This window comes from Ochotona princeps, chromosome 15 (assembly GCF_030435755.1).
Source record: "Ochotona princeps isolate mOchPri1 chromosome 15, mOchPri1.hap1, whole genome shotgun sequence".
Classification (NCBI taxonomy): domain Eukaryota; kingdom Metazoa; phylum Chordata; class Mammalia; order Lagomorpha; family Ochotonidae; genus Ochotona; species Ochotona princeps.
This window is the reverse complement of record NC_080846.1, coordinates 8,201,913-8,226,475: the sequence shown is the minus strand read 5'-3', so window position 1 is coordinate 8,226,475 and position 24,563 is coordinate 8,201,913. Positions and strand designations below refer to the sequence as shown.

The following is a 24,563-nucleotide window of genomic DNA, read 5'->3' as shown; positions in this document are numbered from 1 at the left end:
GCCTGCAGGGAGACCCCAAGTTCAGATCCCCACCACTCTGCTCACTTTGAGGTTACTCTATCAAGCCTCTCCTGGGTTATCATCTATACCATAGCTGGCCACAGCTGCTTTACTGCCTGGAAAAGCCAATGAGAGTCACACCAAACGCCACCGCCCCCCCATGGTGGGGGCAACATTTTGTGCTTTTGAGTCTGTGGTGTGCCTTGGGACACTGCACCCGCGTGGGAGACCTGGAAGAGGTTCCAGGTTCCTGGCTTCGGATCGGCGCGCATCGGCTGTTGCAGCTCACTTGGGGAGTGAATCATCGGACGGAAGATCTTCCTCTCTGTCTCTCCTCCTCTCTGTATATCTGGCTGTAATAAAATTTAAAAAAAAAAAGGGACCGGCGGTGTGGCCTAGCGGCTAAAGTCCTCGCCTTTAACGCACCGGGATCCCATATAGGCGCCGGTTCTAGTCCCAGCAGCTCCACTTCCCATCCAGCTCTCTGCTTGTGGCCTGGGAAAGCAGTCGAGGACGGCCCAATGCATTGGGACCCTGCACCCGCGTGGGAGACCCGGAAGAGGTTCCAGGTTCCCGGCTTTGGATCGGTGCGCACTGGCCCTTTGTGGCTCACTTGGGGAGTGAATCATCGGACGGAAGATCTTCCTCTCTGTCTCTCCTCCTCTCTGTATATCTGACTTTGTTTAGGGAAAAAAAAAAAAAAAAAGGGCTCGGCAGCGTGGCCTGGTGGCTAAGGTCCTCGCCTTGATCCCATATGGCCGCTGGTTCTAATCCCGGCAGCTCCACTTCCTCTCTCTCTCTCCTCCTCTCAGTATATCTGGCTTTGTAATAAAAATAAAATAAATCTTTAAAAAAAAAAAGACCTATGACATGATGCATCTTTCTTTTAATCCTTCCCATTCTCCTGATTCCCTGTGTTATTGCTGTTTTTTTTTTTAAGTTTGTAAAATAACTTTTATTGTAAAGAGTCAAAAAGAGGTGGACAATGCAAACACTGTCCCTGAACACATCCCCGTGGCACCCGAATTTGCTTGGTTCCCGTGTACCAGGCAAGTTTCCATCAGTGTTTCTCACAGTTCTTCTTTAAGACTTACTGATTGGGCCTGGCGGCGTGGCCTAGCGGCTGAGGTCCTCGCCTTGAAAGCCCCGGGATCCCATGTGGGCGCTGGTTCTGGTCCCGGCAGCTCCACTTCCCATCCAGCTCCCTGCTTGTGGCCTGGGAAAGCAGTTGAGGACAGCCCAATGCATTGGGACACTGCACCCACGTGGGAGACCCGGAGGAGGTTCCAGGTTCCCTGCATCGGATCGGCGCGCATCGACCCGTTGCGGCTCACTTGGGGAGTGAATCATCGGACGGAGGATATTCCTCTCTGTCTCTCCTCCTCTCTGTATATCTGGCTGTAATAAAATGAATAAATCTTTAAAAAAAAAAAAAAAGACTTACTGATTACATATTGCTTACGAACAGAAGTCCATTTAATATAATAAAAACAACTCTAGCCCTGTTGTGTGCTTTTCTTTCACATCTTCTATAGGAAGATTATGTCTATCACAGATGCTTTCAAAATTTAGCAAGAGGGCCCAGTGCGGTAGCCTAGCGGCTAAAGTCCTCGGCCGTGCATATGCAAGGGTCCCATATGGGAGCCAGCAGCCCTGCTTCCCATCCAGCTCCTGCTTGTGGCCTGGGAAAGCAGTCAAGGACGGCCCAAAACCTTGGGACCCTGCACCCACATGGGAGACCCAGAAGAAGCTCCGGGCTCTTGGTTTCGGTCAGGCGCAGCTCCGGCCATTGTGGCCACTTGGGGAGTAATCACAAGATGGAAGATCTTCCTTTCTGTCTCTTCTCCTCTCTGTATATCTGACTTTCCAATTAAAAAAAAATTCTAGCAAGAAAGCAAAATCAGTGCCTTAACCAAAACTGCAAAATAGCAGACTCCTCCACCATAAATCAGATTGCAGCTCCATAACATTTGTAATATATTCAAATTTTCAAAAGATTCAGAATTTAAAACAAACTTTAGGTTTCTGATTTACCATATGGAAAAACTAGTTATTTGCAGCATACAAATGAAGAGAGTAGTGCAAAATGCATCAAGTTTTGTATGAGTCACTGCTCACAGCTAACAAAGAAGGACATGCACTCCCACAGGGCAAGGAAAGGTTCAGCCTGGTCCGTCCAGCTCCCAGCCCAGCCCCATAGGAACTGGACTACCCCCATGTAACCACGTAAACCTTTCCCTGAAAGGTTTATAGGGCAGGGAGCTGGGCATGTCCTGAGGAGTGGGGGCCTAGGCGCTTCTGTGCCCACTTCTGGCTGTCACCCAGTCGTCCGCTTTGGAACAGTCATTTCAAACCTCAGTTTATTCAATGGCAAAATGGAAACAGCTGGCAATAGGACCTGGAGATGTCCCCACAGGATACTGGGCTCACCCGAAGCTGTTTCACCCTGGAACCCGGGGCTCCACACTGAGGGGTGCTGATCCTGGAGGCCCCAGGGCCGTGCCCGCACGGCTCACTGTCGGTGGAGAGCATCTTGGGCGAGTTCAGTGTGCAAGTAGCCTTCGGAGCCTCTCTTGAGAAGCATTCAATGGCAGCCGCAGCTCTTTGACCATGGCCTGGTTTCCTCCCCTGTGAAAGGGGCAGAGGGTCCTTGTGACCAAGAAACGGAGGAAGTAAGGGAGGAGGGAAACCAGCCTGAATCCTACCCAGGGCACCAAGTAACTGATATTCATCAACAACAAAGCCAGATGCTAAGGTGCTAAGTACACATTTTCAAAAAAAAAAAAAAATGCTTATTTTATTTATCTGAACAGAGAAAAGGGAGACAGGCATCTTCCATATGCTTGTTCACTCCCCAAAAGGCCTCCACTGGTTGAGGCTGAGCCAGGCTGACACCTGGAAGCAGGCCTCCCAGCAGGGTCTCCTAGGTGGGTGGGTGAGTGGCAGGGTTTGAGCACTTGGGCCATCCTCAGCTGCTTTCCCAGGCCCATGAGGGGGACCTGGATCAGAACCAGATCATCCAGGACTGAAGCCAGTGCTCTGATAGCAGGGGCTATTTTTAATCAGTTATAATTAGTGCCTGGTGCAATGGCTTGCCTTGCAAGCGCCAGGATCCTATATGGATGCCAGGTTGTGTCCTGGCTGCTCCACTTCCCTTCCAGCTTCCTGCTTGTGGCCTGGGAAAGCAGTAGAAGCTGGCCCAAAGCCTTGGGACCCTGTACCCACATGGGAGACCCAGAAGAAGTTCCTGGCTCTGGCCATTGTAGCCACTTGGGGAGTGAGTCAGCAGACAGAAGATCTTTGTCTCTCCTTCTCTCTATAACGCTATCTTTCCAATGCAAATAAATACATCTTATAAAAAAATCAGTGATAATTAAATAGGGAAGAGAGTCACACGGCATGAACTTGGCTTCAATTTGTACAAAGTAAAAATGAGGGCCCGGCAAGGTTGCCTGGTGGCTAGAGATCTTACCTTGCACATGCTGGTTCTAATCCTGACAGTCCTGCTTCCCATCCAGCTCCCTGCTTGTGGCCTGGAAAAGCAGTCGAGGACGGCCCAAAGCCTTGGGACCCTGCACCTGCATGGGAGATCTGGAGCGGGGCTCTGGGCTCCTGGAGTTGGATCGGCGCAGCACCGACTGTTGCGGCTGCTTGGGGAGTGAATCAGACTGGAAGATTTTCCTATCTGTCTCTTCTCCTCTCTGTATATCTGACTTTCCAGTAAAAAATAAAAATAAATTTAAAAAAAAAGGGAAAAATGGGCACTGCAAAGGGACACTAAGGGGCAGGCATGTAGCCTGATGGTTGGGCTGTGTACGTCCTGGCAGCGTGCCTGTGTCTGAAGCACCCTCCCGGCCCCTGACTCCAGCTCTCTGCTTCCATGGACCCTAGGAGGGAGCAGATGACGGCTCCAGGGGTTGTCTGTCACACATGTCGGAGACCTAGATGGAATTCTCACTTGCTGGTCTAGGGCCAATGGGAGCACCTAGTGGATAAATTGGCAGACAGGAGCTCTGCCTGTCTGCAAACAAAAATTTAATAATAAAATGAATAATAGTAGTCATAAAATAAAGATTGAAGGAGCAGGCAAGGGCTCAGTAAGCTGGGGGTGGGGGTGGGGGGTAGAGAGGAAGATGAAAAGTTACCAGGCAGGGATTAGTCGGTGCAGAGGTGACCAGGCCAGCAGTGTTTGCTAGCTGGCAATGACCAAAGTCCAGGTTTTTGCTCCCACAGGAGTTGGGAGACATGGGGTCCAATTAGGTGTCAGCCGGGACAGACCAAGAATCTGTCCACCTGGAGTTTCCTCAGTGGGCTCTGGAAGCTCCCCTCAGAGTCCCAGCCTCTGGTTAGACATCAAGAGAGGGTCTGTTCAAATCCTCGCATGCAACCCCCAAGGCCCCCTTGAACTCCCAGGGCTGGAGTGGGGTCCAGGAGACAGTCTTGGTCCCCCCTCCCCGCCCATGGTAAAGAACACAGCTGTTAAAAACACTAGGACTCCTGGCCCAGAGGGACATGAGAGAATCAAGCTTCAAATTTCTTACGCATTCTTTTTAGGCATTATCAAAACACAAGGAACATTCACTGTGATTGGGTGAATGCTAGAAGATTCCTCCCAGGCTCTCACGCTGCAGGTGGGGCTGCAAAGGAGCTGGGAAGGGATTCTTCCATTCAGCCCACACTGGGCTTGGGAGCCACGGGCTCAATTTTGCGAAATCTCCCAACTTGCCAGGCTGGAAGTGGGACCATGGATTTTTAGCAACCTTTAACCATCGCTACAACGTGTGATGCCTCCTATAATTTGAATAAAGAAAATCACCGTTTGGATCAAAGAACACGTCCCTGGAGTGAGTGGCACGATTCGGCGGGGGGGGGGGGGCACTCAGGTTCTTCAGGGGTGAGGGTGAGGTGTTTTCCACGTGAGAAAGCCGCGGGTTGCGGGGACCAGCAGGGGCGCAGCAGCTGCGAGGGAACCCGCCTGGACCCACCGCTAGCAGCAGGACCGCGGCTCTGGGCTGGCCCGGGTCTCCCGCTGCAAGGTGGAGGAACCAGCCCCTATTATTTCTGAACTCCGAGTTCCATCAAGATCTGGAGAGGGTCATGTTTTCAGGAGACTAACAGGCTTCAGAGAAGTGCAGGTACGCGGCCTCCAGGCGCCGCAGCGCGACCCTCCCAAGCGCGCGCTCCGCCATCTTTGCGCCTCCAGCCCTGGCCGCGCAGCCGCCTCCTTCGTCAAAAGTTTCGCGCCAAATTGTCGTGGACGCAAGATGGAGTCCCGAAGAAGGCGGGGAGCCTGACGTCATGAATCAGATAGCCAATCCCCTTTGGCGTCTGTCTGGGCGGGACTCTGGTGAACCAATTGGAGCGCAGCGGCCGCGGCGTCCGGACACTGGGTTTTCCCGCGAAACTAGGCTGAGCGTGGACTGACGGGTTTCCTCGGGTGTGTGCGGCTTGAAAAAGGAGGTGAGCCCGGTGGGCTTGGGTAGTGACGTCAGGGGGGCCTCCAGCACACATGGTAGGTGGGGGTCGGCGGGCGTCTGCATTTTGTGGCACACTAAGGGTGGAGTAGAGGAGGGTGTCTCCAGGAAACCGGAGTTGGGGTCCCGGAAGGCTTGGGGTCCCCCACCTTTGACTAAGGGCGGCTTCCGCCAGACACGCACCTCCAGGAGCCGGCCCCGAGCATCCAAGAGAAGGTGCGACTCACTGCCTTCCTGCAGGCTCCAGCTGTTTGTTTCCGGGCCAGGTGCAGTCATGTCGGGCTTCGACGATCCTGGTGTATTCTACAGCGACAGCTTCGGGGGCGATTCCGCGGCCGACGAGGGGCAGGCCCGCAAGTCGCAGCTGCAAAGGCGTTTCAAGGAGTTTCTACGGCAGTACCGAGTGGGCACCGACCGCACGGGCTTCACCTTCAAGTACAGGTGCGGACCCCCGCGAGGTGTACCTGCCAACGGCCCAAATGGCCCCGCTGCTCCTAGGGGTCCTTCCGTGTAATGGGCGCGGTACCCACATTCCCTCTGGGTGCGAAGGGTGAACATGATAGCAGGCATTCACATGTTTCATTCATTTCATTCTTCCCTTTCTGTTCGGTACCTGCTGCATGCCAGGCACTGGGCTGTGGCACTGAATGAGCTGGACAAGGCCCTGCTCCCAGTCTGTTGTATAGAACCTGTGACATCACGTTGAGTCTTTGTGGGCCTGACCTCTGTCCCAGGGGATGCAAGGGATGTGGGCGTGCAGGTGCAGCGACCTGTTAGCTTGAGGATCTCCCAGCCTCAGTGTATGTCAGCCCGGAGAGCCCAGCCGCTTCTGTCTGGGTGTGATTGTGTATCTGTTACTGCTCTGAGCCAGGCCACCAGGTAGGGAACTGACGCATTCCAGGGTAGTACACAGAAGGGGCTGTTGGGGAGGATGTCAGCTAAAGGGAGAACTTCAGGTGTGGAGGGCATTCTAGAAGGAATAGCTTGTTCCCAGGCTGGGGGAGGGCTGCTCTCAGCTGGGGGCTCTCTGCTGGTTCTTGGATGTTGAGGTCAAAGTGGAATGGGAACTGGGGTGCTGTGGGGGTGAAGTGTTGGCTGTGCTTGGGGCTACGGGCTCCAAATATCTTCTTGGCACAGTCGTTGCACAGGGTGTTCTGTTATAGGGTCTGTGTGGGGTTGGCACACCACGTGTGCTGCCTGGGGGCCTCCAGGTTTGCGGCATGTGCCTGGCTGGTCTCCCAGTGGTACATCTGCCGCTGTCCTGCACGTGTGGGCCTTGCGATGTTGAATCTCCACCCAGCTTGTGCGACAGCTTCAGCTGGTTCATAAGAAACCTCTGCGGGGCTCACTGGAGCACCCATTGGCATGGGATGTGTGTCTGGGAAACAGGGTGATGGGGTAGTGGTGTGGCAGGTTCCGGGGTACAGGTGCCCCTTAGCAGCAGTGACCCCATCTCTGTCCTGCCCCGTCCCTGCAGGGATGAGCTCAAACGCCATTACAACCTGGGAGAGTACTGGATTGAGGTGGAGATGGAGGACCTGGCCAGCTTCGATGAGGATCTGGCTGACTACTTGTACAAGCAGCCGGCCGAGCACCTGCAACTGGTGAGTGGACTCCTCTGCCGAGCGTCCCAGGGCCAGCTGTGCCCCTGGGGCTGACAGCCCGTGTCCTCCTTGCCCCTCCTCAGCTGGAGGAAGCTGCCAAGGAAGTAGCCGACGAGGTGACCCGGCCCCGGCCTGCAGGTGATGAGGTGCTGCAGGACATCCAGGTCGTGCTCAAATCGGACGCCAGCCCGTCCAGCATCCGCAGCCTGAAGGTTGGTTCCTCCGGGAGGGTGGGCTCAGGGTGCAGGAAGTTGGGAGACAGTGGTGGCACCTGCTGTGTGACTCCGAGCAAGACGCTTGAGCACTCTGAACCTGTTGCTTTTTACTGCAAAGTGCAGTTGCTGGACACATGTTTACTGAATTCCTCCCGTGGGCAAGGCCTGGAGTTAGGTCCCAGAGAGAGCTCAGTGGCCTCCGCTGCGGTCCTGGATTGAGAAGCTCTCCGTATTGGTTGTAGTAGAAGGAGTTGGCGGGAGAGGGAGGTTCCTTGGGAAGCGATGGAGGAGTCTGAGGAAGTGGCACCCGAGTGGACATGGCAGGCAGCTGAGAGCGCATTCGGGCGTGGAGGGGCGCAGCTGTGTGAGCCTGGGTGGAAAGTGCCCCTCCCCCGTGGCTGAAGAAGCGAGAGAGCTTGGCAGGACCGGTATGCTGGTGTTCATGCGTTTGTTTTGGTCAACACATACTTCCCAGGTGGTGCCTGGGTCCTGGGCTAGTGGTTCCACTACAGTGAACAGAACGGGCAGGAGCTGGTCTTGGCTTGTAGTGGGAGAATCAGACAGGGACTACATGTAGCCGACTGCAGGTCGTGTCCATGAGGCATAAAGGGAGGACAACTGGGAGCCATGGCTGAGGCAGATGGGTGGCGACTGGAGAAGGTGGCTCTGAGTGATGCTGCTGGCAGTCCAAGGGAGGGCATGCCGGGCCCAGGGAGTGGCAGGTGCAAAGGCACCGTGGTGTGGGTAGAGCTGGGTTTGGGGGAACAAGAAAGGCAGTGTGGCCAGTGAACCAGAGCATTGGAGGAGAGAGGTGGAGGGTCGGTTGGCAGGGTGTTCTAGGCCTGGGTGGAGCTTGAATGTTGTGGAGATTTAAATAGGAAAGTGTTCTGACAGCACTGTGAAAAGGTGCCCTGGCTGCTGGGCCCAAAAAGACCTACAGAACAGGCATGGGCTGTCGGGGTGGAGGTGGGTGGGGTGATAAGGACTGTTGTGTCTTAGGGTTGTGGTGAAAGCCCCACGGATTGGGGCATTGATTGGGCTTGGTGGGTTCCTCCCGTGGTGCCCAGTGTCCCTTCCCCATCCCCTGCTTTGCTTTCTTGGATACCTCAGGCCCCTGCAGCACTGCTGGGTCCCTGTCCAGCCTACATTGCATAGTGGGATGGCAGGTTTGTCCCATCTGGGCTAAGGTGTGTCTGCCACACAAGTCTCTGGACACGAGCGGAACCTGGCTGAGCTTCCCAGGCTCTGCCCACCTGGAAGTGGTGCTGGATTTGACTTGGGGCAACCTTTGGCTCTGCCCCAGACTACACTGGCTCCTCCCAATGTCGGGGGCTCTCAATGAATGAGTGACCTGCACCCCTCCCCGCAGATCACCCATCAGGTGTGGCTTTTAGTGGCTAAGACACCCTCAGTCTCCCAGGACTGCAGTCTCACAGCCCAGATGTGGGCACCTTTGCCAGTTGGACAGGAGCAAGTGCAGGTGGTTCCCCCTCTCTCCTCACAAGGCTGAACTTAGAGCCCCATCTTTGCTGTCCCAGAAAGCCCACTAGGAGCGGGAGGGGGAGATGAGGTTGGGAACCTCCCTTGCTTGCTTTTCAGCAATATATGTTTTGGCCCCTCGGAAGTATAGGGGCTGGTGCTGTGGGCCGTACGCCTTCACTTGTGTTTAGTCATTATTCATATTTTACTTGCCTTTTCCTTTTGTTGTTTTTTGAAGATTGATGGATTTATTTGAAAGGCAGAGTAACAGCAATGGAGAGAGCTCTTCTATCCTCCGCTTTACTTCCCAAATGTCCACAACAACCAGAGTTGGGTCATGCCGAAGCCTGGAGCCAGAAACTCCATCTTGGCTGGGCCAGGCCAAAACCAGGAGTCTGGAATTCAGTCTGGTTTCCCACTTGGGTGGCAGGGAACCAGCTGCTGGAACCATCATCTATTGCTACCCAGTGTGCACACTGGCAGGAAGCTGGACTTGGAAGTGGAACTGGACTCAGGCTCTGTGATGTTTGGGGTGGGCTTCCTAACCCCAGGCCCACATGTCCACCTCAGGAGATAATCGTTGTGTTGAGCAGAAGAACTGCAGTGCTCCATAGAGATATGCCCCACCCCCTCCAGCCCCCTGCCTGGGTCACCCCCCCGTCCTGCGTGCTTAACTAACCAGCCTCCTGGTGACTCTTGCAGTCGGACATGATGTCCCACCTGGTCAAGATCCCCGGCATTGTCATCGCAGCCTCCGCGGTCCGCGCCAAGGCCACCCGCATCTCCATCCAGTGCCGCAGCTGCCGCAACACCCTCACCAACATCGCCATGCGCCCTGGCCTCGAGGGCTATGCCCTCCCCCGGAAGTGCAACGCGTGAGTGTGTGACTGAGGGGACACAGGAGAGGTGCCCCCGAGTGGAGATAACTAGGCATGAGAGTGAATACCCACTGTCATCCGCAGCTCCTGGCCAGAGACTCGCTAGGACGGGTTTGGGCAGGGCTGGGCCCAGAACTGGCTCCCGGGGTCTGGGGTCATAAACTGGGCGTGGTGTCTCCATTCACCTGGGTGATTTCTGTCCCCTCCACCAGAATGCCTATGATCTGTGTCGGGAAGCTGGGGTTGGCGGGGAATGCATCTAGCTGAGCCAGGTCAGCCTGTGTCACTGAGTCCAGGAACTAAGCTACTTGGCCCTTTGAACCTGCTGCTCCTCTGCCTGGGGTTCCCCTCCCTCAGGCCTCCCTGACCCCCATCCTGCTTTGGCTCATGAGCCTTTCCGTTGCATTCTCTGGGCCCTGACCTGGGGTCATGTTAGCCGGTGACTTGCTGCTGTGGTTTGTAGTCTCTCCTTGTTAGAACTCGAGCTCTGTGGAGTGGGGACTCTGCAGGGCTTCTTTGCTGCAGTGTTGACTTGCAGATACTGCCGTGGTATTTGTTGAGTGATGACTCTCACCTGGAGGCCTGGATGCTCAGGATGGTCTTAGAGGTGCCTGGAGTCCTGCAAGAAAGTGTTCAGGGCGTTGGTGATGCGGCCCCTGGGTGCAGGTTCATGGAGGAGCCAGGCCTCGGGCCCCTACACTCCCCTGTTTTCCGTCCACCATAGAGCAGCCCTCCTTTTAACACCTGCCCCAGCTTCTGCCCAAGCAACCTTAAACTGCTGTTTAGCACACCTCACTGGTGACCACGATGGCCGTGCCCTGCCTCTGGGTAATTCTTCTTCCTTCCCCACTCAGGGATCAGACAGGGCGACCCAGCTGCCCACTGGACCCCTACTTCATCATGCCTGACAAGTGCAAGTGCGTGGACTTCCAGACACTGAAGCTGCAGGAGCTGCCCGATGCTGTGCCCCACGGCGAGATGCCCAGGCACATGCAGCTGTACTGTGACAGGTGAGGGCCTCGGCGTGCTGGGGGCAGGGGAGCTGGCTCCTCATGGGTTATGTGCTCTGCGCTTGGTGCTGGCACAGGTTCCTATGTGTTTGGGCTCGCAGTGATCTGCGTGGGCACCTCAGCCACATACTGCAGCAGATGAACTGTAACCTGTGAGAGGTTACATCAGCAGTGAGTTGGACCACAAGTGGAACAGTTGGGACTAGAACCAGTACTCATAAGGGATGCCAGTGGGCCTGGTGTGATGGCTCAGTGGCTAAATCCTCACCTTGCACACACTGGGATCCCATGTGGGCACCAGTTCATGTCCTGTCTGTTCTATTTCCCATCCAGCTCCCTGCTTATGGCCCAGAAAGGCCATAGAGGATGCTCCAAAGCCTTGGGACCCTGCACTCACATGGGAGACCCGGGGGAAGTTCCTGGCTCCTGGCTTCAGATCAGCTCAGCTCTAGCCTTTGTAGCCATTTGGGGAGAGAACTAGCAGATGGAAGATCTTTCTGTCCTTTTCCCTGTAAATCTGCCTTTCCAGTAAAAGTAAAATAAATCTTAAAAAAAAAGAGGGGGGTGCCAGCACTGCAGATGATGACTTAACACACTGCACCACAACATTGACCCCTGGAATTATGGATTTTTTGGAAAGGTAGAGTACTTGATAAAGAGATCTTCCATTTATTGCTTTGCTGGAACCAACTGATCCATGGCCAGCCCAGGCTGAAGCTAAGGTCCAGGAACACTCCATCTTAATTTCTCTTGTGACACAGACGCGGGCACATTCGTAGGGAGCTGGAGCAGAAGTGGAGTAGCTGGGCCTTGAACTGGTGCTCTGACTTGGGATGCAGGCACCAGCGATGATAGCCAAACGTGCTGTGCCATAATGCTGGTTCCCCCCAACCCCACCCAGACACATACACACCAGAATTCTTAGTCTGGGCATGCAAACCCTGAAGTGGGGTGCGTGTGTGTGTGTGTGCGTTGTGGATGTAATTGTTTCTGAGGGGCAGATACATAGCTGTGCTAAGCTTGGTCAAGGCCATATACTGTAGGGGGAGACCCTTGGAGAGGTCTGTGCTGGGTCAGTTTCCTCTTAGTGCATGTGCTCAGGACTGGGGGTCTGCCTCTCACAGAGCCTGCTGAAACTCCCCGCCAGGTGTTAGCACAATTCTCAGATGCCCACAAGGTGCCTGGCACGGCTGAGGGCATCCTGCAGGCAGCCAGTCGGTCCAGGAAGCTTAGCGGGTGGAGGTGTCTGGAGGCCGTGGGGTGTTCCAGTGATGGCACGTTCCTTCGTGGAGCTGTGGCCCTCGGTGGTTGCAAGCACGTGGATCCTGCTGCCTCCTCGATGCCGTAGGTCTTGAAACAGATCAAATCACTTGATCCTTCTGCCCGGCTCAGAGAGGTGCAGTGACTTCTCTGGGGGCACTCAGCTTCCAGGTGTTGTTGGCACACCTCACAATGGCTCTGGTGCCGGGCACCTGGGTACTTCCCCTTTCAACGTCTTATCTGTAACAGAAAAGGCCAGGGGCAGGTTGATCAGGCCAAGCTCGAGCTTGGGGCCATGCAGCAGTGGGATGGGGAGGGGCCCTTGCAGGGGAGCCTGGGAGGAAGGAAGAGGAGATCTTCCTTGTGGGGGGGAGGGGTCTACATGACCACCATGATGTGAGGGCAGAAGCCACAGATGGCCTGGGAGTACAGCCAGTGCGACAGAAGGACACTAGCATTCAGAGAGACCGTCAGCCATCGCCGTCCACCCTCTACACAGCCTGGCTATCTGAGGCTTGGGGTCGGTAGTGGGGGAGCCCACTATCTGGGGATGGGGTCGGCTCGGGGGCGGTGTCTGGGCAGAATTGCTAAGGTGAGCGTTGTGGGACCAGGTGGAAAAGGCACTTTCTGTCCCCATGATAATCTTTGTTTTCTCTCCTGCTGTCTTGTCAGGTACCTGTGTGACAAGGTGGTCCCTGGGAACAGGGTCACCATCATGGGCATATACTCCATCAAGAAGTTTGGCCTGACCTCCAACAGGGGCCGTGACAGGGTGGGTGTGGGCATCCGGAGTTCCTACATCCGGGTCCTGGGCATCCAGGTGGACACAGATGGCTCTGGTGAGTCGGCACACACACCCCTCTCTGAGGGCACAGCTCAGTGCCTCATGAGGGGTAGCCCAGCAGCCCTGTGTCATTCATGGCATCTTGGTGGCAGGCAAACATTTTGACTTGGCACTACTCTCCTCCGTCTGTTTATCCTAGCTGTGGTCCCTGGGCTAAGGGTCTCAGGTCAGACCCCTAGGCACGTCCTGCAGGGCTGCACATCCACGGCGGCCGCTGGGACATGCAGGGCTCTAGGGGAGGGGAGGAGCCTGGGATGTAGTTGAAGACAGACTGTCCGCTTGCCAGAGAGGGAGGAGGTGGGGCTGGGCCTTGGGCGAGGGTGATGGGTGGGAAACATGTTCTAGGCAGAGAAGGGGCCGTGTGATCTGGGGGTCATCTGCCCTGGCTGGCCTGCTGAGTGGTGCACGCAGGGCTGGGGGAGTCGAACCCGGCTGGGGTGCTGGGGACCCTGAACGCCCAGGTGGGGTGGAGAGCTTGTGCTCCTGCCGGAGGATGGTGGTGGCCACGGTGAGGGATTCCAGACTTTGTGGCCCTGTGGCTGCGGTCACTGGCTGGGAGGGCCGGCTTTGCCAGGGCCAGGCCTGTTCAGCTTGACTCCCTGTGGAGTCACGGCCGTGGGGGAGAGGCTTCCTCTTCACTGCTGGTCTGCACCTTTCCCTCTCATGCCCGACTTCTAGACTTGCCTGTTCACCTGTTGGCTTGTCTACAGCCCTGTCCAAAAGGCCTCTCGGATTTACTCTCATGGCTAGATCTGCACTCATTTCCCATGCTTTCCAACTGGCTCATCAGCCTTCCTACCATGCCTCTTGCTGTCGCTTCCATTGTCCAGTCAGTAGGTGTGACCCTGACTGGTCATCCCAGCCCTTGTCCCTCTGCCCTTGGATCACTATCAGGCTGCCCTCTTCTCCCTGTCCTCTCTGTCCCCCAGTAAGTCAGAGGGGGTGATGCCATCGTAACCAGACACCTGTCAGTCCTTAGCTGGAGTGGACCCACCCCTCTTGGCAAAGGGGGGACTTGGCCAGTGGTCCCCAAGATCTTGCCTGCTGGTTCCTCAGACCCACACTCCCCTTTTCCCCCACGCCTTTCCCGGAACCCTTTGGGCCTACTGTTGAGCAATTGGGGAAGGGGGCTGTGGGGCAGCGTTGGGGACCTCTGTCTATGCAACTTAAGGAGTGCTGTCCTTTGAGGGGTCCCTGAGCTGGGGTTGGGAGGAGGAGCCCCTCTCACCTAGTCCCCATCCGCTTGCCCACTCGCCCAGGCCGCAGCTTTGTGGGGTCTGTGAGCCCGCAGGAGGAGGAAGAGTTCCGTCGCCTGGCTGCCCTCCCCAATGTCTACGAGCTCATCTCCAAGAGCATCGCCCCCTCCATCTTTGGGGGCACGGACATGAAGAAGGCCATTGCCTGCCTGCTCTTTGGGGGCTCCCGAAAGAGGTATGTGTGAGTTGGGGGGCATGGGTCCCCTTAGGTCTGGAAAACGGCCGGTGGCCCTCGGGGCAGCTGTCAGCCTGTTGGGACTGCATGCTTTTTCCCTTGTCCCAGGTCCCTCAGGTCACTGCCAGTCCCCAGGCTTGCTGTCAGCCAGCTGGGGGTGCTCAGAGCTGCTCAGGCCTGGCCAGGGGCTTGCACCGGGACACCTGGCAAGGACTGCAGGGGAGCGCTGGGCGCAGAATCGGGAGTGGGAAGGGAGTCTGCGGCCTCCTTGCCGTGTGACCTTGGGGAGGGACCCCACCTCTGAATGCAGCCTTCTTCATGGAGCACGGGAAAGCGGACACTTTTGAAGCTGAAGCGGCAGAGGCAGGGACAGGAGCAGCAGAAAGGGTGACGTCAGCGCTTCTGTTGACCTTGTCTCACGTTGCGCCGAGCACTTGGATAACTAATCCAGTCATCACCCGAACCTTTAAGAAAAAGAAAGGGAAATGGCTATGGTACCCATTTTATCGGAGAGGAAATTGAGGTATAGAGAGCTAGAGGGACTTGATTCTAGGTGCCCATGGTAGAGCCAGGAGCCTGTCCCTGTCTCTGCTCAGCCATGGGTCTGTCTGGCACTGGGGAGGAGCTTGCAGAGTGTGTCTGAGCACAGGTGTCCCTTCCTGGGAGGAAAGCTGGACTACATGTACCAGGGCCAGGGCCCCACAGAGCTGGAGTCATCCTGCCTGCTCTGAGGCCCATGGCAGGGTAGGGGGAAGCTAACTCACTCCCAACTCCGGGAACCCTGGTGGCGTCTTACCTTGTCTACCTGCGTCTCCTCCCTCAGGCTCCCTGATGGACTCACTCGCCGAGGAGACATCAACCTGCTGATGCTGGGGGACCCCGGCACGGCCAAGTCCCAGCTCCTGAAGTTTGTGGAGAAGTGCTCCCCCATAGGAGTGAGTGTCTTGCATTAACCTCCTGTCGCCTGGGCTGTCCCAGCCAGGAGGCAGCTGTGAACCAGTACCAGGGTCCCCGGGTTGCCCAGATAACCTGGCTCACCCACAGTCTCCACTTCATCCCTTTGCTGATGGCAGAAAGGGAACCAGCAGGTTGGGGTGGTGGGTGAGCGCAGAGAGCTGAGAGGACAGAGTCGGGCTCTCCGGCTGGCCATGATCTGGCTCTGCGCTCCCCCTCCCGAGATGTGGGCCTAACAGTGACGCTGTTAGCAACAGCCTGTGAGGTCCAGGCCCACACTGCCCAAGGTGCTCACCTGTCGCTCACTCCCGTCACCCTTGTTGGATGGGGAGGCTAAGGGACGGAGTGGTCAGGGTCGTGCCCACGTTGCTACTGCTGCTGAGTGCTGGAGCGGGGGCTGCACCCATGATGGACACAGGACGGGGCTGCCCAGCAGGTGGCCTTGGGGTGGAGGACGAGCTATGTGCCATGTTGTCCTCACTGGCCCTGTCCAATGGAACTAGCATGTGAACTGCAACTGTATCTAATTTTCTAAATTTGCTAGTAGCTAGAAAAAAGTAGAGAAAAAGGAGAAATTAGTACTCACAATATATACTCACTCTATCTAAAGTAGTTAATATATAGTTTACTATTTTTTTTTAGCTAATTTACTCTTGTAAGCCGTGGTTCACTCTCCAGACATCTGCACTGGCCAGGCAGGCAGGGCCAGGCCACAGCCAGCAGCTTACCTGGGTCTCCAACGTGGGTGCAGGGAGACATTTACACCATCCTCTGCTGCTTTTCCAAGCATCATATCAAGGATGTGGGTCGGAAATGGAGCAGCCACAACGTGAATCGGTGTCCTCTGGGGTGCCAGCATTGCAGGCAGAGGTTTCAGCTGCTTTGTCACAATGGTGACCTCTAACATACAGCTGAATGTCAAGAAAAAAAAAATCTTTGTAACCTGTGCCTTACACTGAACACACATCTCATTTGGGACTTGCCCTGCTTCCAGGGCTCAGTGGCCATGTGTGGCACACAGGTGACAAGAAACTCAGTGGGGCTGGCCTTTCCTTGGAGCCCAGAGTCCCCCCCCCCCCCGAGGCCCTGAGGCCAGCTTGGCATGGGTCTGCTCGCCTCTGGGCCTCCGTTTGCACCTCTGTGGGCCAGGCCCTTGTGGCTGTGGCACAACTCAGCTGAACCCAGAAGGTCACCCCCCTCAAGAGGAGATCTAGTCCAGATGGAGGCCCAGATGGCCTTCCTCGCAGGATCGGGAGCATGGTGTTGGAATTTGGCCTTATCCTCAGGCGCCAGCGTGGCTGCGTCACAGCTGCCCTGGGCCCTAACACCTGCCCCGCCCCTCCCCTCCCCTAGGTGTATACGTCGGGCAAGGGCAGCAGCGCAGCCGGCCTGACGGCCTCGGTCATGAGGGACCCCTCATCCCGGAACTTCATCATGGAGGGCGGAGCCATGGTCCTGGCCGATGGGGGAGTTGTGTGCATTGATGAGTTTGACAAGGTGAGTGGTGACTGAAGGCTGGGTGGCTCAGCATGGTCGTGGCCTGCACTTGGCCGTCAGAAGCCCCCTGTGACCTGGGAGATGGGCATTCAGTCCTGGGCTCTGCGGAGATGAGCCAAGTCCATCCAGCTGTCCCTGGGCTTGGGGGTGGCCCCGTTTCCACCGACGTGGCGTGGGGTGAGTCCTTTGGGTGGTCGCTGCCGCTCGCGCCCTCCCCGGGCAGCTCTGACAGATGCCTCTCCCGTCTCAGATGCGGGAAGACGACCGCGTGGCCATCCACGAAGCCATGGAGCAGCAGACCATCTCCCTCGCCAAGGTGAGCGCCCTCCCCCGCAGGCCGTGCACTGCCAGCTGGCCGCGCCCAAGTCCTGGTGGGCCCTGAGGGTCTGCTGCTCCCTCCCCCCTCCCCTCAGGCTGGGATCACCACGACCCTGAACTCACGCTGCTCCGTCCTGGCTGCCGCCAATTCCGTGTTCGGCCGCTGGGACGAGACCAAGGGGGAGGACAACATCGACTTCATGCCCACCATCTTGTCCCGTTTCGACATGATCTTCATCGTCAAGGACGAGCACAATGAGGAGAGGGATGTGGTATGTCTGGGGGTGGGGGTCCACAATGAGAGGGACGTGGTGGGGTGGGGGCTGTGGAGGCCTGGCCCGTTACACAGGAACAGGGGAGCTGGCCTGGGTTAGCAGTAGAAGTGTGGTTCTACTGTTGAATTTCTGAGCGGAAAGAACTCAGCCCCATCCCGGTGCCTGGACCCGGGTTCTCAGGCTGCTCCACTTTGCTTCTGTTGCGGGGACTGGGGGGAGTTTTGTTGTGACAAAAACAGAGTCCTCTTAGCTTAGAGCTTAACAGCCCCCGGGCAAAGGAGGCTGATGTCCGCCAGCTCTGGCTGCAGCCCCAGGGTAGAGTCGTGGCTGGACAGAGGCAGAAGCCATCGCTTGGGGCAGACATAGCCCCCAACCCATGGGTGGGCAGGCGGAGCCCCACCTGACCCCTCCACCCCCTGGGTGGGAGCCATGAGGAAGGGGAAGTGCATTGAGAGGGCAGGACTGTGCTGGCCCGACAGGGCAGCATCCCTTGGTCTGAGCACCTGCCATGTCCCAGCATCCCTGCCTGCCTGCCTGAGCTCTGGGTTGGAGCCCCCGAGGGAAGAGCTGACCCAGCCAACCCCGTGCCCCTAGATGCTGGCCAAACACGTCATCACGCTGCACGTGAGTGCGCTCACGCAGACGCAGGCCGTGGAGGGGGAGATCGACCTGACCAAGCTGAAGAAGTTCATCGCCTACTGCCGGACGTGAGTGCTGGCCGAGGGGCCGCGCGTTGGACTTCCCACACCCTAGGCCTCCCCTCGCGTGACGCTGTTCTTTGTGGTTGTTTATTGAAGAGGCAGAAAGCCTCGCTCATTGGTTCACTTTCTAGATGCCTGCGGTGCCGTGTGACCTTGGGGTGGGAGTGGGCTTCCTTCTCCTGGGCCTCGGGCTGTGGAGCCCACCCCTCAGTGAGCCTGTTACTGCTAATGGTGGGAACATGATGTCCCACAGTGTGGCTGTGGGAAGGCAGGCGTCACCCCTGAGGGACCTGCCCATGCCAGCTCTGGTTTCACATACAGCTCTTGCCAATGAATGCCTGCACCGTGTGAGCAGGCGGCTGTGGTGTGGTGGGAACGCATGTGTGTAAGCTGGCAGAGGGCCGGGGGCAGGTTGGGTGCCCTGGGCCCCCCCAACTCAGCCTCACTGTCCTCATGCAGGAAGTGCGGCCCGCGGCTGTCGGCAGAGGCTGCAGAGAAGCTCAAGAACCGCTACATCCTCATGCGGAGCGGGGCCCGCCAGCACGAGAGGGACAGTGACCGCCGCTCCAGCATCCCCATCACCGTGCGGTGAGCCCGTGGGCAGGGCAGGGCTGGGTCACAGAGCCTCGCGTTACAGAGCAGGGTGAGCCCGGCAGCCAGGGCCCAGTGCAGGTCCTGCAAGGCTTGGGCGGGGGGAGGCCTCTAAAAGCATATGCCCAGGTTTCCTCATTGTTTGTGCTTCTTGAATTACTTAAGTATGGGGAAACCTGGCCCTGTGAGGGCGCAGTCTGAGGATGAGGGAAGATTCTAGGCCAGGGAATTGAGAGTGGGGGTTCCAGCCTGTGGGCCTCTATTTTCTTAAAGACTTAGTTATCTGGAAGTCGGAGTCACAGAGACAGAGAAAGACTGCCACCTGCTGGTACCCTTTGCAAATGCCCACAACAGACGTGGCTGGGTGGGATTGAAGCCAGGACCCAGCTGGGGTGCCCAAGGAGGGTGGCAGGGGCCCAAGATTTGGGCTATCATCTCTTACCTCCCGGCTACATTAGCGGGAAACTGAATCAGACACAGAGCAGCTGGAATTGGGGGTGCAGGAGTGCCACAGGGCCCCCTCCTCTGCCGCCCCCACAACGTCTGCCCTTGGGCTTCGACTTTCTCAGCTCCTCCCTCTCAGGAGCTTATAGGGTTAATCTGCCCTCCAGCCCTGATTGGTTACAAGTGGATTTGGCTGTGCAAAGTAGCTTAGGAGAATTGGAAGTTTATTTCTGTCTTGTGTATAATGTCTGGAGGTTAATGGTACAGGGTGGGGGTGAGACAGTTCTCCAGGCGCAGATGGTTGTGGGAACGCCAGCCATCACCACCATGTCCCAGCAGTGGGAGTAGAGGGGACAGAAAGCATCACCTTTGAAGGACCCACCCTGAAACTTCCGTGGGACTCCTGGACTGGCAATTTAGTGGCCGCAACTTGGTCACACGAACTTACCGAAAAGGGGCTGAGAAGTGTCTTGGGGTTGGGCTGCTAGGTGCTAGAGTGGGTCAGGGCTGCATTACCGTGAAGGTGGGGGTCACTGGTGGTCCCCCCTGCAGACGTGCTCTCTGGGGCAAACAGCTGGCACTTGTCAGGGGCGGGTAGGGGACAACTGGGCTGAGACCATGCTGAGCACCTCGCTGCTCCCACAGGCAGCTGGAAGCCATCGTGCGCATCGCTGAGGCCCTCAGCAAGATGAAGCTGCAGCCTTTCGCCACGGAGGCCGACGTGGAGGAGGCTCTGAGGCTCTTCCAGGTATCCACCTTGGATGCTGCCTTGTCCGGCACCCTGTCAGGTGAGCAGGTGTGGGCTTGTGGCCTTGGGTGCTCCCTGGAGCTGTTTATGCAGGGCCCTGGGGCGCCCGAGGCACAGGGGCTGCTGCCCTGAGTTCATTGCTTCGCTGAGCCCCAGCCATCCCCCTCCACAGTGGGAGGTAGCCACTCCTTTTTTTTTTTTTTAAAGATTTATTTATTTTTATTGGAAAGGCAGATATACAGAGAGGAGGAGAGACAGAGAGAAAGATCTTCCATCCGATGTTTCACTCCCTAAGTGAGCCGCAACGGCCGGTACGCGCCGATCTGAAGCCAGGAACCAGGAACCTCTTCCAGGTCTCCCACACGGGTGCAGGGTCCCAAGACTTTGGGCCGTCCTTGACTGCTTTCCCAGGCCACAAGCAGGGAGCTGGATGGGAAGTGGAGCTGCTGGGATTAGAACCGGCACCCATATGGGGTCCCGGCACGTTCAAGGCAAGGACTACAGCCGCCAGGCCCATGTAGTCACTTCTTTCAGTCTTGAACACTAGACCCAGCTGGGGAAGAATTGTAATTCTGTGTCGCCGAATAGACCGTGGGTAAACCCCATTTGTAGAGCTCAGAACTATTTCTGTTCTGGCTATGGAATCTCATTCTAGAAGGGGAGACACAGTAAGGAAACAGTTACAAATCGGGCTGGGGCAGGTATAGGAGGCAAGGCACGAGACAGCAGAGCCAGGGCCGGGGTGTTGGTGAAGGAGGGACACTGTTCCCAGCAGGCGGGCCTCTCTGAGGAGCCCGATGTGTGAGGTGACAAAGAACCAGGTGGCGCGAATGCCCCGTGTCAGTGACCCAGTGAGGGGTGGCTCGCCCAGCATGGCAGACCAGCTACAGCCCAGGTTGGAGACAGCCCCTTGCTCGTGGCGGGTTCTGGGGCCCGGAACAGCTGGCTTTCCCATACACGTCACTGGCGGGCACCCTCCATATTGACCCTGCTTGGGACACTTTCTTGCTGCCCTTCCAACCCTGCAGGACCCGGCGTGGTCTCTGTGGCTCTGTGGGACCTGGTACCATCCCTGTGGCTCTGTGGGAGGACCTGGTGCCACCCCTCTGGCTCTGTGGGACCTGGTACCATCCCTGTGGCTTTGTGGGGCCCAGTGCCATCCCTCTGGCTCTGTGGGACCCGGTGCAGCCCTTCCAGCCTGGCGGGATCTGGTCTCGGAGCTGCTGAAGCTATCCTACTGAGTCTTGCCATTCTCCCTGGGGCAGCTCCTGTCCCTCCTGCAGTACTCTGGTGACCGCTTGTATCACCAGGATCAGTGAAGCTGCCCTGGCCCCCAGAGGTGACACACAAGTCTGCCTCTGTGCCCTGGCACCTGGCACATTCTTCCCACACAATGCCCAGTTATTCCCTCGCCAACCCCAACCAGCTCCAGTGTTTTTTGTCTGATGTCCTCCTGACTGGGCTGGCTCAGACCACCCTGCCTGGGGGCAGCATCCACCTTGCCTCTCCTGTCCACTTGCAGGGGTGGAGGGCTTCACCAGCCAGGAGGACCAGGAGATGCTGAGCCGCATCGAGAAGCAGCTCAAGCGCCGCTTCGCCATTGGCTCGCAGGTGTCGGAACACAGCATCATCCAGGACTTCATCAAGCAGGTGGGCGTTCCCTGGGAGGTGCTTGCCGGCCTGCGCCAGGGTGTGGGGATTCCAGGTCTCCATGGCCCGGCTCCTGTCCGCGTGGCTCAGCAGGAGGGCCTGGGGTGCTTGTGTGGAGGGAGTGCCAGTTCTTGTCGTAGCCCCGTGCCAGCCACCCTCCTTCCCCAGGACTGCTTCCGTGAAGGCGAGGGTGTATTTTTAGTTTCATCAAGGGGACTGGGTGGAGATGCAACTGGGTCCCCTTTGCTCGCTCTTCACGGGCTTGGGGTGAGCTTCTTGCTGCTTGGGGAAGGGGCTATGGACCCCGCAGAGATGGAGTGTTCCAGATACCCTGGAGAACCTGTCACCTCCCAGGTCTCAAGGGCAAGACCAAGTTTGCCATTGGCATCTCGGAGAGGGCTGTGGTACAGAAGGTGTGGCACTCGCTCTGTGGGAGAGCAGGCTGTGGCGGAGGTCGGGAACTGGGAGCTGAGCACCAGGGGGTTTAAGTCCCAGTTCTTAGGAGCCAGCCTGGGATCAGAGGGCACCGGGGAGGGGAACCCCTTGGGAGCAGGGTCTGTGTGGGCCTCGCAGGCAGTGTTCCTGCAGCCAGCCGTGTCCCCCACAGAAATACCCGGAGCACGCCATCCACAAGGTGCTGCAGCTCATGCTGAGACGGGGCGAGATCCAGCACCGCATGCAGCGCAAGGTCCTCTACCGCCTCAAGTGAGCCTGCACCTGTGCCCGCCCTCCCCACCGCCTCCCTGCGCCCTGCTCGCCCCCGCCAGCGACGCCCTCCTTCGCTGTTCCCAGGAGTGTGCTTTTGAATCTGTTGAGCTAATAAAGAACGGTGTGCTTGAGTATCTGGGCTTGTGCATGTAGTGGCCTGTTAGTCCCCTAACCCTGCCAGAGGGTGCTGGTGTCAGGAAGCCACACCTCCCGTTAGTCCCCTAACCCTGCCGGGGGTGGTGAGGCAGCTATCAGAGAGCCACACATCTCCCTTTAGTCCCCCAACCTTGCTGGGGGTGTGACTGTCGGGGAGCCACAGAGCTCCCTTGTCTCCCACCTGGGTCTGGCACATGGCCGCTGGTCAGGCCCCGAGGTCTGTGCTGCAGTGTGTTGGTCTTTTCCATGGAGGTGATGAAGCTGGTCTCCCATTCCCCTGCAGCTTAGTCGGGCAGGTGAGAACTGGGCTGTGGAGGTCAGCCTGCCTCGAGTTTCCTAGTCTAACCAGGGGGACACTTGGTCCCTGCCTACCATGGTGGGATTTAGGAGCCACAAGCTGCTGACAGGGAGGGCTTGGGCAGTCACAAGACCCCGGTGGCATTGGGCATCCAGGAATGTGAAGTCCTGCTGCAGCTCATAACCAGTTAAAAAAGAGCAGAGATGGGGCCAGCGTTGTGCTGTGGGCTCAGCTACCACCTGCAGTGCCGACATACCATGTGAGCACTGCTTTGAGTCAGCCAGCTCCCCACTGACGGTTCTGGGAAGGCCGTGGAAGATGGCCTGAGTACTTGGGATCCTGCCATCCGTGTGGCAGAGCGGATGGAGTTCTGGGCTTATGGCTTTGGCCTGCCCTGGCCTGGCCATTGGGGAAATGAACCAGCGGATGGGAGATCCTTGTTCTCCCTCTCTCTCTAACTGCCTTTCAAAAAATAAGTATTTTTTTTAAAGATTTACTTATTTATTTTTATTGGAAAGGCAGATGTACAGAGAGGAGGAGGGACAGAGAGGAACATCCGATGATTCACTCCCCAAGTGGCCGCAACGGCCGGTGCTGTGCCGATCTGAAGCCAGGAGCCAGGAGCTTCTTTCCGGGTCTCCCACGCAGATACAGGATCCCAAGGCTTTGGGTCGTTCTCGACTGCTTTCCCAGGCCACAACCAGGGAGCTGGATGGGAAGTGGAGCTGCCGGGATTAGAACTGGCGCCCATATAGGATCCTGGTGCGTTCAAGGCAAGGACCTTAACCATTATGCTATCGTGTCGGGCCCAAAAGTAAGTATTTTTAAAAAAGAAAAAACGTCTTGGGGTCCCACAGGCCGGAGGGGCCTTGGGTGAGGTGTGTTTTTTTAGGAAACCAGCAATCAGAGGTCATCTCCTTATCATGGGACTAGAGGGCAAGTTGGAGCTCTGAGGATGTAGACATTATTAGCAGATAAAAAATCTAAAGACAGGGCCCAGCACGATAGCTTAATGACTAAAATCCTCGCCTTGCATCCCCTGGGATCTCATATGGGCACCAGCTTGTGTACCAGCTGCTCCACTTCCCATCCAGCTCCCCGCTGTGGCCTGGGAAAGCAGGGGAGGACGGCCCAAAGCCTTGGGAGCCTGCCCCTAAGTGGGGGCCTGGAGGAGGCTCCTGGTTTCGGATCAGCTGAGCTCCGGCCATTGCAGCCAGCAGATAGATCTTTGTCTCCTCTGTAAATCTGCCTTTCTAATAAAAATAAATCTTTAAAAAAGAGAGAGAAAGTGAGGCTCGGTCAGGTTTTAAGGAAGGACTCCTACCTTGCCCCTAGGGTCTTTAATTCAACCTTAATCCAAACCCCAATCTGGACCTTTAGAGATTTAGAGAAGTGGGGCGGGGGCTGTAAGGACAGCCGAAGGCTGTAAGGAGGACAGCAGCCATTAGGGGGTGCCAGAGTCCCAAATACCAGGCCCAGTTTTGGGCACCTCTGGACAGCGGGTACCCTGCCTGGCCTGCAGGGCTCTGGAGGGGAGCGTGTCCTTCCCAGGGCAGCCCAGCCCTCTGGCCTGGACTCAGCGACTCACTATTGCCAGTGTTGAGATACAAGCTTAGAAGGCTAGACCCACGAGTCAGTCAAATCTACGCTTTTTCAATTGTTTTTGCTTTTTGCAAAAGCAAAAGTGAAGCCTGTCCCTTTCCCCTGAGCTCTCCCCAGCCACCCGTTTCCTGCCCTGGATGACCCAGTGACAGTGTCTTGGGCTTCCTGCAGTGGAGACCCAAATCAGCGCTCAGCAAGGCTCAGGGTGAGCTGGTCTCCAGGACCCAGCTACCTGCCGCACCCCATCCTCGTGTTCCCATGCCCCCTGCCCCCGCCTCAAGCATATCCATGCCTGTAGACGGGGTTGGTGGAGCTCAAGGGGGGGGGGGTCCCCTACAGTGATCCGGAGGCCAGCTGCTCCTTCTGGGAGCAGGGAGGAGCCCAAGGGTCCAGGATCACGGGGAGGTGTAGGGATGCGGGGCTCAC

General features: G+C 57.1%; 1 protein-coding gene across 1 annotated transcript; it reads left to right on the top strand.

The window, feature by feature from the left end:
• Positions 1 to 5,329: 5,329 nt before the first annotated feature.
• MCM5 (minichromosome maintenance complex component 5) lies at positions 5,330 to 22,138 on the top strand. Its single transcript, XM_004589555.2, has 17 exons — positions 5,330 to 5,469; positions 5,722 to 5,915; positions 6,952 to 7,078; positions 7,162 to 7,290; positions 9,475 to 9,647; positions 10,505 to 10,660; positions 12,593 to 12,759; positions 14,024 to 14,195; positions 15,019 to 15,130; positions 16,503 to 16,646; positions 16,897 to 16,962; positions 17,060 to 17,236; positions 17,834 to 17,946; positions 18,400 to 18,528; positions 19,621 to 19,763; positions 21,246 to 21,373; positions 21,981 to 22,138. The coding sequence occupies exons 2-17, from the start codon at positions 5,749 to 5,751 to the stop codon at positions 22,080 to 22,082; spliced, it is 2,205 nt and encodes a 734-aa protein (XP_004589612.1). The 5' UTR covers positions 5,330 to 5,469; positions 5,722 to 5,748; the 3' UTR covers positions 22,083 to 22,138.
• The last annotated feature ends 2,425 nt before the right edge of the window (positions 22,139 to 24,563 follow it).

Excerpts from the sequence above, each read along its gene's own strand:
- MCM5 (XM_004589555.2), top strand. The coding sequence starts at position 5,749 with ATGTCGGGCTTCGACGATCCTGGTGTATTCTACAGCGACAGCTTCGGG. Across the intron at positions 7,291-9,474 it reads CCAGCATCCGCAGCCTGAAG|TCGGACATGATGTCCCACCT; the intron begins GTTGGTTCCTCC and ends TGACTCTTGCAG. Across the intron at positions 16,647-16,896 it reads GCATTGATGAGTTTGACAAG|ATGCGGGAAGACGACCGCGT; the intron begins GTGAGTGGTGAC and ends CTCCCGTCTCAG.